Source organism: Notamacropus eugenii, chromosome 3 (genome assembly GCF_028372415.1).
Source record: "Notamacropus eugenii isolate mMacEug1 chromosome 3, mMacEug1.pri_v2, whole genome shotgun sequence".
Lineage (NCBI taxonomy): Eukaryota > Metazoa > Chordata > Mammalia > Diprotodontia > Macropodidae > Notamacropus > Notamacropus eugenii.
The window spans coordinates 113,000,637-113,018,852 of record NC_092874.1 but is presented as its reverse complement, the minus strand read 5'-3'; the positions used below and the strand labels follow the sequence as shown (position 1 = coordinate 113,018,852).

At 37.3% G+C, this 18,216-nt stretch overlaps 1 protein-coding gene across 1 annotated transcript; it reads left to right on the top strand.

Annotated features, from left to right (window-relative positions):
- The first annotated feature begins 9,952 nt into the window (after positions 1 to 9,952).
- On the top strand, positions 9,953 to 15,725 carry LOC140531248 (zona pellucida sperm-binding protein 3-like). Its single transcript, XM_072650303.1, has 9 exons — positions 9,953 to 10,360; positions 11,291 to 11,409; positions 11,505 to 11,608; positions 11,956 to 12,133; positions 12,463 to 12,583; positions 12,666 to 12,757; positions 15,062 to 15,186; positions 15,383 to 15,502; positions 15,586 to 15,725. Exons 1-9 carry the CDS (start codon positions 9,980 to 9,982, stop codon positions 15,669 to 15,671), a joined length of 1,326 nt encoding a protein of 441 aa, XP_072506404.1. The 5' UTR covers positions 9,953 to 9,979; the 3' UTR covers positions 15,672 to 15,725.
- Positions 15,726 to 18,216: the final 2,491 nt, after the last annotated feature.

The window sequence follows — 18,216 nt, the reverse complement described above, 5'->3', positions numbered from 1 at the left end:
ACTTATTTTTCCACTGAGATATATTTTTTGAGATCTTTTAATTTTGTTTTTATTCTTTTTACTTTGTTTGATTGTTTCTTGATGTCACATGGAGTCATTAGCTTCCACTTGTCCATTCTAATTTTTAAGGAATTGTTTTCATCAGTGAGTTTTTATATTTTTTTTTCCAATTTGGCCCATTCATTTTTAAGGAGTTCTTTTCTTCAGTGAATTCTTATACCATTTGACTTATTCTACATTTTTTCCTAATTTATTTATTTTTAGATTTCAAGATTCACTTCCACAAGATTTTGAGTTCCAAATTTTCTCCCCATCTCTCCCCTGTCCTACCTCAAGATAGTGTGCATTCTGATTACCCCTTACTCCCATCTGCCCTTCCATCTATCACAACTTCTTTCTCTTATCCCTTTCCCCTCTATTTTTTTGTAGGGCAAGATAGATTTCTATACCCTGTGACTTGTATGTATTATTTTCCAGTTCCATGTGAAAACAATTTTTAACATTTGTTTTGAAACCTTGAGGTCTAACTTCTCTCCTTTCCTCCCTCCCTGCTCATCCACATTGAGAAGGCAAACAATTTAATATAGGTCAAACATGTGCAATCATGCAAAAGACTTCCATAACAGTCATATTGTAAAAGACTAACTGTATTCCCTCCATCCTCTCCCACCCTCATTTATTCCATACTCTCTTTTGACACTGTCCCTCCTTGAAAGTGTTTACTCCTAATTACCCCCTTCTGCTATTTGCCTTCCCTTCTATCATCCCCTCCCACTCACTTATCTCCTTTCTTCCTACTTTGCTGTAGGGTAAGATAGATTTTCATACCCAATTGAGTGTGCATGCTACTTCTTCCTTAAGCCAAATCCAGTGAAAGTAAGGTTCATTCTTACCCTCTCACTTCCCCCTCTCTTCCCCTTCATTGTAAAAGCCTTGTATTGCCTCTTTTAAGTGAGAGACAATTTACCCCATTTTATTTCTCTTTCTCCTTCTCCCAGTATATTCATCTCTCACCACTCAATTTTATATTTTTTGCTGTCTTCCCTTCATATTCAACTCGCCCTGTGTCCTCTGTGTGTGTGTGTCACACACACACATACACACACATATGTGTATATATATATACATATATATATATATATATATATGTATATATATATATATATATATATATATATATATACATATATATATATATATATATATGTATATATATATATAAAATCCCTCTTACTATCCTAATACTGAGAAAACTCTCAAGGGCTACAAATGTTATCTGTTTATGTAAGAATGTAAACATTTCAACTTTAATAAGTCCCTTATGATTTCTTTTTCCTGTTTACATTTTCATGCTTCTCTTGATTCTTGTGTTTGAAAGTCAAATTTCCTATTAAACTCTGGTCTTTTCATCAAGAATGCTTGAAAGTCCTCTATTTCATTAAATTACCATTTCCCCCCCTTAAGTATTATACTCAGTTTTGCTGGGTAGATGATTCTTGTTTTTAATTCTAGTTCCTTTGACCTCTGCAATTTCATATTGCAAGTCCTTCAGTCCCTTAATGTAGAAGCTGCTAGATTTTGTTTTATCCTGATTATGTTTCTACAACTCTTGAATTATTTCTTTCTGATTGATTTCAATATTTCCTCCTTGACCTGGGAAATCTGGAATTTGGTTTCAACATTCCTAGGAGTTTTCCTTTTGGGATGTCTTTCAGTAGATCAGTGGATTCTTTCAATATCTCCTTTCTCTTCTTGTTCTGGAATATCAGGGCAGTTTTCCTTGATAATTTCTTGAAAAATGATGTCAAAGCTCTTTTTTTGATCATGACTTTCAAGTAGTCCAATAATTTTTAAATTGTCTCTCCTGGATCTATTTTCCAGGTGAGTTGTTTTTCCAATGAGATATTTCATATTGTCTTCTTTTGGTTTTGTTTTATCATTTCTTGATTTTTCAGGGAGTCATTAGCTTACAACTGTTACATTTTAATTTTTGAGGAATTATTTTCTTTAGTGAGCTTCTGATCTCCTTTTACATTTGACCAATTCTGCTTTTTAAGACATTCTTCTCCTCATTGGCTTCTTGGATCTCTTTTGCCATTTGGGTTAGTCTGTTTTTTAAAGTGCTATTGTCTTCAGCATTTTTTGGGTCTACTTTAGCAAGCAGTTGACTTGTTTTTCAGAACTCTCTTGCTTCACTCTCATTTTTCTTCCCAATTGTTCCTCTATTTCTCTTACTTGATTTTCAAAATCCTTTTTGAGCTTTTCTATGGCCTGAGACCAGTTCATATTTTTTCCTGAAGGCCTTTGGGTGTAGAAGGTTTGACTTTGTTGTCTTCTTAGGATTATGTGCTCTGATCTTCCTTTTTACCAAAGTAATATTCTATAGTCTAATTTTTTCTAGTTTTTGCTCATTTCCCCAGCCAATTGCTTGCCTTTTGAGTGCTTTTTCAGCATAGTTTTTTGCTTCCAGTAGGGGTGGGAGGTGTACTGCTAGTTGCTCAATTCCTCCATAATCTAGAGCTCCAGAAACAGTCTCTGCTTTTGCCATGGGAACCTCCACCTTCTCTGCCATGCTGGGGCTGGGGCTACACTATGCTACTTTCTCATACAGGTCCAGCAGTTTTTTACCACTGACCTTCCAATTTATTCTTGGAATTTTGGGTTGACAAGTCTGGAAACCTCCACAACTGCCAATGATTCAGTCCCCTGGACCTGCTCATGCCCCATCTGTGGTGGTACAGCACATGCTGGACTGTGCTTTGCACTCAGCCCAATGTGATATATGTTTCCTATTGGGCTTCCAGGCTGTGCTGGGCTAGAGGCTTCCTTCACTCCACCATTCTGTGGGTTCTGCAGTACCAGATTTTTTAAAGCCATTTTTACAGGTATTTGGCATGTATTGGGGGAGAACTCTAGCAAGTCCCTGCTTTTACTCTTCCATTTTGGCTCTACCTCAGCTTATTCTACTTCTTAAGGAGTTCTTTTATTCAGTGAACTTTTGTGCCTCTTTTACCATTAGGCCAATTCTGTTTTTTTTTTTTTTAAGGTATTATTTTCTTCAATTTATTTTGCCTTTTTTTAAAAACCAAACTGGTAATTCTCTTTTTGAAGTGTTTGTGTGTGTGTGTTCGTCCTCTGTTGCTGAAGAAGACCTTGCCATCAGAGAAACAATGACATGACTTGTACTTGGCTTTTTTTTTTTTTTCTGAGTGAGGGAGTGTTGTGTAGGTCACCAGTCTCACTTCTCCTCCAGAGTCATCTGAATCAGTGATCAGGATTTATCAGGATGACTGGAGATGACCCAGGATGAGGCAATTGGGGTTAAGTAACTTGACCAAGGTTGCACAGCTAGGGAATGTCAAGGGTCTGAGGTGAGATTTGAACTCAGGTCCTCCTGACTCCTGCATTGGTGCTCTATCCACTGAACTACCTAGTTGTCCTTTTGAAGTGTTTGGGTGTTTAAGGAAGACTAGCAGGGCTGCACACCCACTTTTGGTATCTTCCTGATTCACCCAACTTAGTCACACCCTGAAAAACCATCTATGCAGATTGATTCAATGAGGTTGAGTCCTACAGACCTCAAGCCTACTAGTCAGTTAATTGGGATGTCTACCCAAAGCATGTGAATTCTTTACATGATGGGATGAGTGGATGAGAACAGTTTGTTCCAATGACCATGAACCCAGCTGGAGTAGGCACTGTGGAGTGCTTAGAACTTAGTCAGATATCAAAGACTCCAAGGTCATCCACTGCATCCCAGGACATCACCAGTCATCTTGATTTTTTGTTTTGCTACTGGACATTGGTGACTGTAGAAGGGAGAGTAAGGCTGATGACTTTGTGCAATTCTCACTTAAATTCAACTCATACACAAGTCAGGATATCACTTGTGATGTCATTGGTCTTCTTTGAAAATAAAGGACAAAAAACAATATTTTTTTCCATAATTTTTGCATAATTTTCATTCTTTTCCAATTTTTTCTTCTTTTTTCTTCTACTTGTACTCTTATCTCATTCTTTAACTCTTTCAGGAATTCTTGTTGGGCTTGAGTCCACTTAATATTTTTCTTTGAGGCTTTGCTTATAGACATTTTCACACTATTGTCTTCTTCTGAGTTTGTATCTTGCTCTTTCTTGACAGCTAGTAACTTTTTATGATCAAAATGTTTTATAGTTGCTTGTGCATTTCCCCAGTTTCTTGCTTGACTTTGAATACTATGCTAAAGCTGGGGTCTGCTCAACTTTGGATGAGGAGGCACTGACCCAAGCCTCAGATTTTTTTCATGTTGCTTTTTTCAGAGCCAGTTTTGGAGAGGGGGGAATCTGCAAATTTTTGGTGCTTCTAAGGTGATGTGACATGAGGAGAAATATGGTCCCTTCTTTATTGGTCTTCACTCTGGTCTTTACCTGGGAAGGACTCTTGTTACCTGGCAGCCACAAGCACTAGTGCTCCTCTCTGCCTTGGATCTGTGACCAGGTTCCTTGTTCCCTTGTGACTCACCCTAAACACTCCTCTTCACCCTGAAACTGTGAACTGAATACTAAGTATGGGCAATAGAGTTGCCAATCAACACCAGCTACACCCAATGCCAACAAAAGGTCTTCTGTAATCTCTTTCTGACCAGTTTTCTGTCCTCCTCACCATCTCTGGGCTGAGAGCTCTTGAAGTTGTTGTTGCTGCTGCTGCCACCACCACTGTTAGGGCTGTGGTATATATGTACTTTGGACAGGCCTCCATCCACTGTTACAGGCCTTTGCAGCTAACCTCCTAAATTTTGTTTGGCCAGAAAAAAATGTCACTCTGACCTTTTATTGGTTCTGCAGATCCAAAATTTGATTTGAGATTATAGAGGATTTTGAAAGTATTTAGCTGGGTGGCTGCCTTTATTCTCCCATGTTGGTTCTGCCCATACCCATTTTCTTTTCTTTAGAATGAAATATGCATAATTCAATAAACTGCAATTTTTATATTGACTTGTTGGGCAAGAATGACAAAGAGATTCTGAAAGTACTTTTCACTGGAATATTTCTTAAATTTTATATAAACCATTAGAGGGAGAACTTAGCAGAGTATCCTCATATCAGCTACTGAAATTATCTACCTACACTTGGGCAACTCTTGTTTTGAACAGCTTCTCATTCATCTTTGAAACCCAACTGTCCCCAAGAAACAGAGGACTTGATGACAATTTCGCTTTTTCTGATTGTTTGCAACATCTGTCAAGGATCCTCAGGGGCTATCTTCATCCTTAATTTGTCTGGAATTTCAAAGATTTCCTTCTGCATATGATATCAGATGAATTTATGACTCCTATCAGGGAAGATACTAGAGTTAATTTATTCTACATAAATGAAAGGCTACCTGTGCTCCTCTGAGGCCTCTAGCAATGAAAAGGAAACTCAATCAGTTCTGTCTCTTTGTTCTCTGCTTTTGTAAGGCAGACAATGAAACAAGTTTTTAAATGCACAGATTCTTTATTCAACTTCATCAAACTACACTGATGCATTTCTATTAAACATCATTGACATTCATGCAGCCATGACCACTTAAGAATAGTATAAATCACAAATAAGCCTTTATAAAATTCTGCTTCTTTTTAAAACATTCATATTGCTTTAACACATGAGCTCTATGTAAGAAGACAACAGTGGACTTGAAGTTAGAAGACATGGGTCTAGGTTTCTACTATAACACTTATGGGTTATGTACTGTTAATCTCTTGGCTTTAATTACCTCATCTATAAATTTAGGATAACACACTATCTACTTCTCAGGGCTGTTGTGTCAAAAGTATTTGGGAAAGTTCATTGACCTACTCCTTTTTCTTATGCTTTTCTCTTTAAGTAAGAAGTGTCCCTTTTTGCTGAAACAAATCCCATCACTTATGACCTTGGTCTGATCCAGTTTCTTTTTCCAGAACCTTGCTTCATCAACTGTGCCCTTTCATAAACCTCCCTTTCCTTCTCCCTCTCTCATGCTTTAGCCCTTCTGCTTATAATCATGCTCATATCCTAAAATAGCAAAAAAGACAAACACTTTCCTCTGACTCTTTTGTTTCTTCAAGTTACTACCCTAGCTCTTTCCTTCTTTCATCACAAAATTTTGTGATTGAGCAGCGTATAGCTTTTCCTCTACTTCTTTATTATGCATCTATCCAATAATCATTTGAAAGATGGATTATATTTTCATTTTTTAAAATAAAACTGTTTTTATGAATGGCCTCCTAATCAGTAATTTAGTGACTTCCTTACTCTCTATTATCCTTTGCTTTTCTATAGTATTTGACACTCTTGATCATTCCATTCAATTAAATACATTCAGTGAAGGTTAATCTGACTTAAGGGGGCTATCTTTAGTCATCCTGATCTACATCTTGCTGCTGAATCCAGATGGCTCTGGAGGAGAAAGTGAGGCTGGTGACTTTGCACAGCCCTCCCTCACTTAAATCCAATTCACTTGCAAGTCACAGCACCAGCTTCCTGATGTCATGGTCATCTTCAAGAATGAAGGACAAATAACAACAACAAAAACCAATCTATTGTAAACTGTATTCAAGGCAACATTCTAGATGTTGGTGATAGGAAGCTTAAAGAAAGGACAGAGAGTTGACCTGTTATCTTCCTTTCCTCTCTTAGCTTTTGTGACACATTATCTTGATTCTCTCCTCTTCACATTATTCCCATTCTCTCAATATTTTCCCTTTCTCCTGCCACCTAACATAAATATTCCCCAGAATATTGTTTTTGCTCTTCTTATTTTGTATTTTTGCAACTCCACACTGATAACATCACCTACTCCAATGACTCTAGCTTCAGACACTTTATGATATAATAATGCAAAAACTTGATTCAGTCATAAGACTGAAACATGTGACTAGAAAAGTGAATTAATGTGAGATTTGTCTCTCCAACTCAGTTTCTTCATCCACAGCCTTTAGATGATATCTTTACTACTTTCAAAATAGTATGGTTGTAAGAAAAGCATTCTGTACAACTTAAAGCATTGTGCAAAAATGATCTTTCATTACTCAGATGTGGCCTCTATGTAGATGATGACCCCTCCCCCCCCAAGCTACAATTTAATTTTCACTGGCAAAGGTAATGGGAAGGTGATGCAAAATTATACACTATCATGCAACTTTGGAAAATAGAGAAAATTATTAAAATGGAAGGGCATCTTTGCCTTTAGTGTTTGCTTAGATTTTCCTTAGGCGTAGCTTGAAGATTATGATTACTAGTTTTAATAATCATGGATAGCCCTTTAATGTTTCAAAACACTTTCATGTAATAGTATGTCACTTAACATAAAATTATTAGGAGTATTCCCTCAGCTGTCACCAGATTTCTCCCCCACCCCCATTTCCCCAAATGATGTACCAGGAGAATGTCTCCTTGAAAGATGAGCCAATTTTACTCAGAGAGAAAGAGAGATCTACAATGGCAAGCCTATGACACAAATGGCTTATTGCTTTTGGCATTGTATTCCCAGCTGTAGGAATAATTTTCATAAGCCAAACAGCATTCTTTGATTAGACTTGATGGACTGTTAAAGTGGTGTTATTTAATGCACCAGAAAAGCAAAAGCTAACATTTAATTTCTCAGTAAGAAAAAAATGCCTTTACGTAATGCTGGATATCATTCTCTTTTTTCCCCCTTCATTCTGGCATAGGTGTTGTAGACAAATGATTCCTGAGGATATCAAAAGCATTAGATTCATGTCTTTTATACATACAAGTATATGACTATGCTTGACAAGAGAGATAGCAACATTCCATCCACTGAACATTACACTTAGGGTCTAGGAACTTCCAGTTATCTTTCTCATTCAACTGCTGACACAAGGGTTGATCCTGATCATCTCCTCTGATTTTTCTCTACCTCAGTCATTCATCTTCAAGGTGAGAGTAGGGCTTCTTACATAGAATTCCAGGGAAAGTATCAAACGCTTTGCTAGTTGGATTTGGGCTGTTTCAATGATCAAACCTAAGGAGTAGTTGATAGCTCCATCAATTTCAATTTGGAATGTAGGGGCTCTGTTGTGGAATGCCATAGAAATCTACTATAGGCCCAAGTCTATGCAATGAAATGTTTTGGACAGATACTGCAGAACAGTCCAAGACTCAACATGATCAGATTAGTTCTAGGAGTTATCAAATTGCTCAGGTTCAGAATGGGATGTATAAAGATCATGGTGATGTTGTGGTTGGTATTCATATTATTTACAGTTCCTTAGATCTTTATTAGACCCACTGAAGTGTTAAAGTGGTGTTATTTGATAGACAGGAAAGTGGAAATCAATATAACTACCCCACTTTACCTCTCTAGGTCCCATTTTCCACATCTGAAGAGTGAGGGGATTAGACTAGGTGATTTCTATGGTCTTTTTTAGCTTCAACATTCAGTAATGTCTATGCCTATTTTTGAGTTTCTGGGGTGAGCACTGAATTTCTGCATCATTGAGGCCTCCTTTTAGAGATCTTTACATTCAATGTTTCCAAAAATTCTCTTTTTCTGGAACTAATAGGACTTGGGATTTTAAAATATGCCCAGGTTACAAGAAAATTCTGGCACTTGTTTAACAGTTTTATATTGATTATACTTCTGTCTGTTCTATCAAGAAGAAAAGATGCTCCAGTTAACTTTCTTAGAAGTTGGATAGAGAACTTGAGCCAAAACCAACAGAGCCCCAAGTCAAGAAGATTCAGAGAACAGAGGTACTGGATAAACAGAAGATAGTAGAGAATGAGGAAGTGGTAAAGTATAGGGAGTTGTTGAAGCAAGTGATAGAAGCTCGAAGCTCAGGGGAAAAGAGAAAGAATTTTATTGTGGAAAGGTTGGATCTGGAATCAGATAACCTATGTTTGAGTCCCAATTCTGCCATTTACTTTATATGACCTTGAGCAAATAATTTAACCTATGACTTAGCTTCCTCAGTTGTAAAATGAGGCAGCTGGTACATAGAAGGCACTTAATAAAACTTTATTTATTGATTGATCTAAGGTCCCTTTCTCCTCTATAACTTGAATCCTATAAAAAATGGGATCATAAATTTTCCTAATATAGGGGGGTCAAAATCTCATCTCCACAACATCTGGAATTTCCATAACTTTGGACTCGCAAATTTAGTGAACTTTAGGCAATGTCCTTCTCCAGTATCACACATCTTCAATATAGGATCTTAGACCTAGAATTGGAAAGGACCTCACAAGGCATCTAGCTAAACCACCCCTCTTCCACAATATATAATTTTTACATAAAGAAAAAGAGGCTAGAGAAGTGGTGGTTTGCTCAAGTCTATACAAGTAATAAATTGATGAATTGAGATTTGAACTCATGCCATTTGACTTTAAACCAACATTCTTTCAATTATGCCACTCTGCTTCCTTTTTTGCCAGCTATTTATTTATTCACTTTTATTCATGTATTTGCTACTTAGCAACCACATTTAATTATGACAAGAAGACCTCTTGTGGTCTGTTATAATGCTAACTTGCATGTCCAGCCCTTTCTTGATTTGTAATTGTTTACGAAGAACCTCTTTCACCCTTATGAATTTACAATCAGGTTGAAAAAAGTCAGTACATCTGCCTGGGAAGTTCATTAAAGCAAGAGTAACTCCAACTAAATTGTGACTGATTGAAAACATCACTTAATCAAACAATTCATCAACACAAGGTTGTTAGTTAATCACTTAAAAATGTACCTTGAACCCAAGTCAACCGCAAAATATTTCAGGATGTCAACAGTCTCTCAAATGGTACACAATGTTCCTCTTATTATCCAAAATGAAACATTTTGAGGCATCATCATCCTCCCAACTGAAAGTGTTTCTGAAAATCCTGACAGGTGTAGCATATCCTGGCCATCTCCCTCAGTCCCAACCTGATCTCAGATATCAAAAGAGCTGCTAATTGTTCTTGAAGATATAAAGATCTCAGACTCCAGGCAATTAAGCAGTAATAGTAAGGAATAGACAGGATGGGACAAGGAGGTCAAGTAGGGTGCCTGTTCCTTCTTTTGGTGTTGAATGAGTTGGTATCTGTTGATCTTTGTGGCTCTTCTGGTTCCAGATCCCCTCTGAGAGACAGTGATTCTTCAAGACTAGATCATAAACCTTCTCTTATCCGTTCTTCTTCCTGGGGCCACGGGGTTCACGCTCAATTGTTGCCTGTGAGGGTACAATGTCTGGAAATGAAGTTGGTGGCAAATATTCAGAGAGACCTCTTTGGGAAGGGAAAATTGATCCATCCTTCAGACTTAACTCTTGGATCAGGTGCCTGCCAATATACTGCCTTCTATGAATCAAATGATACTATTGTCTTCGAGGCAGGGCTCCATGAGTGTGGCAGTAGGCTTCAGGTACAGTTTTTTAGTATTTCTGTTGGAGCATTGTAGTGAGACTGTCACTCTTTTTTTTTTTTTTTTGATCTGGACCAGGTTTTGGGATTAGTGGCTATAGGACGATATCTAAATGATTGTGAGGTCCCTAGATAACCACTGACATGTCTCATGGCTCCTTCTCCTTGAGATGGAGTGAGGTAGGGTGGGGAAGAACTCTCTAAGCCTATGTGTGATTTTTTTTTTTTTGCTCTCAATTTTTACCTCAAGAGTTAGGATTTTTGTGAGATACATTAAATCTATTGATCTTACCTTGGAATTCAGTTTCTGCCTCAAAAACATAGGGAAATATGAAGGAATATTAGATGAGATCCTCTTCTCTTATGCACAGTTTAGAATGGGGGAAGGGAGGGAAGGGCATAAGTATTTATAGAATGACTACTGCATTCCAGGTACTGTGCTAAATGGTTTACAAGTAGCTCAGTTGAAAGCATCTAAGTTGTAGCAGAACTTAGTTCTAATATCACTTCTTATGTTGGTTAGCTGTGTGACCTTGGATACAATGGATTTTTTTATCTGTAAAATGAAGGGTTTGTATTAGATGTTTTGGTAAGGTCCCTTCAGCTCTAAAATTGATTTTACCCTAACAAAGTAGATACTGTTTGCTGTATTCCTTGGATCATTCACACAACTCACTCACTATAAGGCTTAGGATCCTGTGTGCCAAGTGACTGGGAATAAGTGGCCTTAAAGAATATTAGATAACTGGGGTGGAAGAGGACTCATGCTGGATTTATATGTACACGATTAGAAATATCTTGCCAGAAAAATCAGTTGTTTTATTTACTGAAAGAGTAGTAGGGAATGTTATAGTACTGAATATTATAAACAATAAGATATTTCCAGGGATTTTTTTAAAGAAAATCATACTATAATTTTGTCCATTTTCAGGTGACCACAGACTTGCTGGTTTATAGTATAAATCTATATTATAACCCAACTCCCATTGGCAACTCTGTTATCTTACGAAACAGTCCAGCTGTGATTCTAATTGAGTGCTCTTATCCAAGGTGAGAGATTCTTTTGTATGGCTCAAATAATTTGTTCTTTAGCTTGTGTAACTTCCTATGTAGTGGTTTTCTTCCTCATCCATCATTGTCCCCAGGAGGAGTAATGTAAGCAGCAGCGCTATGCAACCGACCTGGACTCCATTCAGTTCTACACTGTCCTCACAGACAGGGCTGAAGTTCACCTTGCAACTGATGACTGGTAAGCGATAATGACAGTGGAGAATCTGCTAATGTTTTCCTTCTGGTCTCTATGACACAGGGGTTCTTAACTCTCTCTGTCTCTGTGAGTGTGTGAGTGTGTGAGCGTGTGAGTGTGTGTGTGAGTGTATGTGTGTGTGTTTGAGAGAGAAAGAGAGACAGAGGGCCCCTTATGGCAACCTCATAAAGTCTATGGAGTCCTCAGAATGATGTTTTAAATGCATAAAATAAAATGTGAAAAACTACATAAGAACCAATTATATGGAAATCTAGTTGTCAAAATAATGAAGTTGTGTAATGCAAGTCATGAACCCTTGGGTTAACAGTACTGTGATCATGACTTTGCAGATGACTGGAGTACTAAGAGGGCTTCTTCTAGCTATCAGCTTGGGGATGTTATTTCCCTCCAAGCTGATGTGAACACTGGAAGTCATGTGACTCTGAGACTCTTCATTGATAGCTGTGTGGCTACGTCAAAACCCAACCAAGATTCAACTCCTCGTTATGCTCTTATTGACTTCCATGGGTAAGATCCTACAGCAAACTTTCTCAATACCAAAGTCCATGTATTTCCACAAGAATCATAGGTGTGGGCATTCCTTTAAGAAATCTATCCTCCCCTACTTTTACCTGGTCAAAGTAAATCACCTGAAAGCCAGCCTCTCAATGACCAGACTCTTCATATTTAGGCAGACTGATTCCCAGGTGATTTCATTGTTTGGCTTGTACTCAGAAGCTGTTTCAGTTTAGACATATCAAGGTTTGTTCTGATAAATCTTCCAAAGTGAGGTCACCTCCAGATATTGAAGAAGGACCCTGGTAGAAAGAGCTTACTATCAAATCTTTAATCTCTAGGTGTCTAGTTGATGGTCAGTCAGAAAATGTTGGGTCAACCTTCATCTCCCCAAGATCCAAGCCAGAGACCCTTCAGTTTATAGTTGATGCTTTTAAATTTTCAAGGGAAGCCAAAGATCAGGTGAGCTTTATCTTGCCTCCCCCACTCCCACACACAATGCATAATGGCAAGGGTAAATCTTTAATTCAGAATTATTTTCTAGATCTACATTACATGCCACCTGAAGGTCACTGAAGCTTCCGACTTTCCAGATCCTTCAAACAAAGCTTGTTCCTTCAACAAATCAAGCCAAGAGTAAGTAGAGCTTGGACAGCAGCCATGGCTATTACTAACCAACATGGCTGCCACCACTCCTATTACTTCTTGGTAGTCCTAAATAAGTTCAGTACTGCATAGCAGCTCTGTCAAAGCTACTTAAGAACTTACCTGCATTAGGTGAATGGTGCTGTTTTGGGGGAGCTGGTAAACAAATCATCTGTTTAGGAGAATAGAACGGATGATCTATTTATGTTTTCTTCTATAAGACTATTTGAAGGTAAATAAATAACTATTATTTTTAAAATCTATAGTCATGCTTATTGAATTCCAGCTTAAGTTATTGCTTAATCTAGCTCTGGCTTATCCTTGAAAAATGAACCTCTTTTAGAAGGCTGTGTACAGTTCTCAATGGCTTTGGAACTTTACTTCTTCTAATGTTATTTCCTACTTACAGTTTATCAGGAAAAATATTGGTTTCCTTGGTTTCAAGAGAATCAGTTACTTTTCCTTGAACTGAGAGCTCTAAAGTGTGTGTGTGTTTTGTATGTGTACATATACATATGTGTATATATGCACATATGTATGTATATTATACAATGTTATGTATGATATCAAAATGATATGCATAGTACATATAAATGTACATGTATACACATGGATGTGTGCTTATTTATATGAATAAGTAAATCCTTCTGTATGACCCTGGGCAGGTCATTTAACCTATATCTCCTTGAGTTTCCTCCTCTATAAAAGGAGATGGAAGGAGTAAGTATTTATTTAGTGCCTATTATATGGTACGCCAATGATAAGTCCTTTTCATATATCATCTCATTTGATCCTTATCACAGTACTGCAAGATAGGTGCTATTGTTATCTTCATTTGACAGGTGAGAATATTGAGGCAGAGGTCAAATGGCTTGCCCAGAGTCACACAGCTAGTAAGTGTAGAAAGCTGCATTTGAACTTGGGCCTTCCTGACTTCAGTCCCGATGCTTTATCCACTCAGTTACCTAGGCAACTCCGATGCGACATAATGGAAGATAACACTTGTCTCCCAAGGCTGTTGTGAGGATCAAATGAGATAACATTTGTGTGAAGCACATACCACAATTCCTAGTACATAGTAACAATACATGCTTATTTATTAATACTCATAGAATGGCATACTGGCAGTTCAAATCAAACTCTAACTCTTATTAACTGTGTGATTCTGGGAAAATCATTTAACCTACATGCCATAGGTAGCTTCAAGACTGATCTAAATCATATAAAGATAATTAAAATCATTTATGTGGTTTTTCTGGTCCGTCATTTTCAGTCACATCTGACTCTTCATGACACCATTATGGGTTTTCTTGGCAAAGAGACAGGAGCAGTTTGCCATTTCCTTCTTGAGCTCATTTTACAGATAAGGAAACTGAGGCAAAAAGGGTTAAGTGACTTGCTCAAGTTCACAGAGCTAGTAAGGGTCTAAGGCTGGATTTGAATTCAGGACGATGTGTTTCCTGACTCCAGGCTCAGCATTCTATCTACTATGCCACCTAGCTGTCCTACTTATATGCTACAAGACTCTCTTATACCATGATCAAGAGAATTTTTTTCAATGCAGCCGATAAAGAGGGGAAAATGCCTAAACATATATGCCTCATCTTAAATAAAAACTAAAATAAATCTGACTTTGTTGCCCTTCCCCCTTTCTTGCTGTTGCTACTTTTGGGGGAACCAGGAGGAGAAAACAGTAAGTTTGACTTTCCTGTTTAAGAAACATAAGATTGTCATATTTCCTACTTTTCACTTGTATCTTATACATTTTTTTTCTTTTTTTAAATTTATATTGAATTTATTCTTTATCTTATACCCAATTTATTCTTTTCCTTAAAGAGAGATTTCTTGAGCAGAACGCCAAACACGTTTCTTAAATAATTCCTATGGCTTTACAAGAATTACTTTACAAAAGTTACCAGAAGTTTTCTCTTTCTTTTTTTTTATTTGAGGCAGTGGGCACTAAATGATTTCATCTAACTATAACAAATTATAAATCTCAATCTTATAAAATATTTTCTACAAATAAATTCTATCCCAACACTGGTTAATAGGGTAGTTATAAAGCTCTATTGGAGGACTACGATACAGATAGAGCTTGTTACATCTGCCTTTTGGATTTATGCCACTGCACCTTGTTTAGCCCTTCTGCTTTTGGCTCATGGATGGAGGCAGGGGCAAATTTTAAAGATAGTCAAAGTTTTCAGAGCAATTAGTAGTAAGTTATAAAAATTTAATAGCTTGTTTACCCAAAGTCCCAACCATTCAAGTGCCTTTCTCTCATTCATAACTTCTCAGATGGTCTCCTGTAGAAGGGACAGATGATATCTGTAGTTGCTGTGAAACTGGTAGCTGCAGGAAAGGCCATCTTCCAAACAAACTTACCAGAAGTCACTGGAAAAGGAATAAGTTGTATTGGAAAGGTAAGTTTCCTAACATACCCAACATAGGAAAAAGCCCATAAGGCAAGATAATATTTCAACAAATATGAGGTAATATGCTAATAATATGGACCCCAAAGGCAGACTGCTGATTACCTCAGCTTAAAATTGTTTAAAAGAACTTCCTGCTAAGCTTCATTGGAAACCTGCCCCCGCTTCCTCATCCAAATCTTTACAGATGTGCCTAGAAAAGAAAATGAAGCTGATGTGGTAGTTGGACCTCTAGTCATTTCTGATGTGACAATGCATCCCAGCAGCATTACTAGCCAGGAAAAAAGAGCCAGAACCAACTCCCAAGGTATGGATTAGCTACCTTCCATCTATTTGACCTAAATGGTAAATGATTGAGACTTGCGTCTAACATACACCATTCCTTCCCAGGTCTGGAGAAAGCCCCTAAAACAATGATACTGGCTGCTGGATTTGTAGTTTTCTATCTCTCATGCTACTCACATGGGAAGATATGAAGTCTTTTTGGTAACATTAACTATTGTTAAAAATAAAGGATACCTTAAGATCTATTTAATGTGTTGTCTGCTTTTAATGATAATAGCTAGTGGAAATTTGCAAAATACTTTATATTATTTCATTTAGCCTCCACAAAATCCCTTCTTACCTTTCACATTTTACAAATGAGAATATTAAGGCTGAGTCAGTGAAATCAAAAAGTTCCTGAGGAAAGGCTAGAAATCAAGTCTTCTTGCTTCTATGTTCAGTACTCTTTTCCATCTCCCTCCAGAACTCCTCTTTATTATGTACTGAATCCTTCTAAGGAAAATTATTAATCTGGATCCTTGGAGGGTATGCCTGAGCAACATAAAATACTCGACTTAAAGTACTTAAAACATATCGATGCTTGGAATCCTATAGTATCTTCTTGATGTATGTATCTGAGGTATGTGTCCATAAGCATTCTCAGAACAATATATGTCATGAACAAAATAGACATTATTTTCTTTGTTCCAGTCATCCCTGGCCTTAACTAACATCTAACCTCTGGGCAATCTAAAATTTTTTTGGTCTTTATGTAGCTCTGTCCTTCATTTGTAGATGAAGGACATCCAAGCTTCAGATTTAGTTTGAAGTATTAATCTAATCATTTGCTCAGCCTTTATAAATGCTCATGTAACAACTAACATAATTTTCTGGTACCATGAGATTTTTTGGGAAGGGGTCTAGTCATAATACTAGCTCCCATTGCAGGGAGGGGAAGACCAGATCAATACTCTTTAGCTAGAAAAGAAAACAGCTAAAACCAAGGGAAAATCCTTTGTTTGGGTCATAAGTTATAGCTACTATTGTATCCTATGTTCTTTGGTTGAAAAACTTTGGTATCTGCCACTAACAATGTTAATACTCTTTTTTTTTTTTTGATGAAGATTAAAATTTCAATGGCAATTCCAAGTGGAACAACATTTATAAAATGGCTCTTGTTATTGTTGACTGAGGAATGGCTAAGGCTTTGGAACTGTGTAAATGGTAGAATGTGGGGAAAACAAGGGAAGGAAGAATAAAGAATGACATTCCAACAAGCAACTGAAATTTGAACCTATTAAAGTGGGAATTAAAAAATAGGCTATCTGAATATATAGTATGGTACCTGGAGACAGGAAGACCTAGTTTCATATTCTGTCTCAAACTAGTGTCTAAATCTTGAGAAAATCATGTAACTTCTTGGACCTTCAGTTTTCTCATCTGTAAAAGAGGGAAAATAACACCATCTCTCAACTTATGTGAGATTTAAAAAAGAGAAGATACTATATATAAACCCTTAAGCACTATTAAATGGGAAATATTATTTTTGGTCAAGCCCAAGACTGATTCCTATTGAGAAACACTATGTAATATATTCCATGACAAGGTGATTTGCATTCGCATTTCTAATCTTGTAGGAATTGCTATGACAGAATTCTTTCCCTCTACCTCTCTCCTTGTCATTTCACATTCAGCTTAAGAAGAGTACTTGACCCTTAGGTATTTCCTTCTGTTTTGGGGAAATGAGTGTATGATAAAATGAGGAACTATCTTATGTTGCTTCAAGTGAAATAATTTTATGGGATGTGTTTGGATCTAAAAGGATGCATATATTGCTTGATTGGAATTACAACTTAAAACTCCCTCTCCTTTTCTCCCTCCCACCCCCTACCCCCAGCTAGATTTGATCACAACACTTCTGGTTTGTCCACAAAGCCTTGTAGATTGTGGTGCCTATAGTAGTACTTCTGGCTGTTCTTTCTGCAACAGATCCTTCTTTTCCTTCCTCCCCTCCTTCTAGGAATCCATAAGTACTGAGGGGAAAAAAAAACAGTTCCTGTTGGCTGTCAAAAAGCTAATATTTTAATAGGGATGAAAAACATAGGAGGGGTGACCAGGGAGAGATATTTTGGTTTGGCTAGTTAGAGGTAAGATGAGTGGAGCCATGAGTAGTAAATTGATACCCCATCTTGGATTCAATCATGGTTCTAAAACTGGATTGGTGGGGATATGTTGATCAGTGGCAAGGTGGCTAGCACAGGCATATAAAAGGTCATGAAGCATAGTTATACCTGAAAGAGTGGGACAGTATTCTAGGCAGCAGCCCCAGGGTGAAAGTTCTGGAAATTAAAGGTCTTAATTTCCAGGTTACAGTCTCCAGAATGAAGGTTTCTTTGGCTCCTTACAACTTTGATTTCCTCCTATCCACCTGTCTATTGTCCAACAGCCTCTAATTCATTTTCCCCTTAATGATTTCTTCCCTACTCAAGTCAAAATGTTTAGTTGCAGTACATATGCCAGTCGCTAAGGCAGATTTGTGAAGTAGTCAGGACATGTTCTCCCATTTGTATAGAATTCTTAGCTCTCTTATATCCCTGTCATTTATTTGCAGATAGACTGAACCATGTCTTGTAGCTCTGAATGCTATGATGGCTAAAAGTCTTACTCTGAGTTCATCAAAAGTGAAAACTCACCAGAGCTTTGCATTAGAAAGATTGGTGGTAATATAAAGCATTGGAATAGGGAGAAAATAGTTAA

What these genes read in the sequence shown, in the direction of transcription:
- LOC140531248 (XM_072650303.1), top strand. Translation starts at nt 9,980, where the DNA reads ATGGGACAAGGAGGTCAAGTAGGGTGCCTGTTCCTTCTTTTGGTGTTG. An exon ending in ATTGAGTGCTCTTATCCAAG is followed by an intron (nt 11,410 to 11,504) that starts GTGAGAGATTCT and finishes CATTGTCCCCAG; the next exon opens with GAGGAGTAATGTAAGCAGCA. An exon ending in GAATAAGTTGTATTGGAAAG is followed by an intron (nt 15,187 to 15,382) that starts GTAAGTTTCCTA and finishes AAATCTTTACAG; the next exon opens with ATGTGCCTAGAAAAGAAAAT.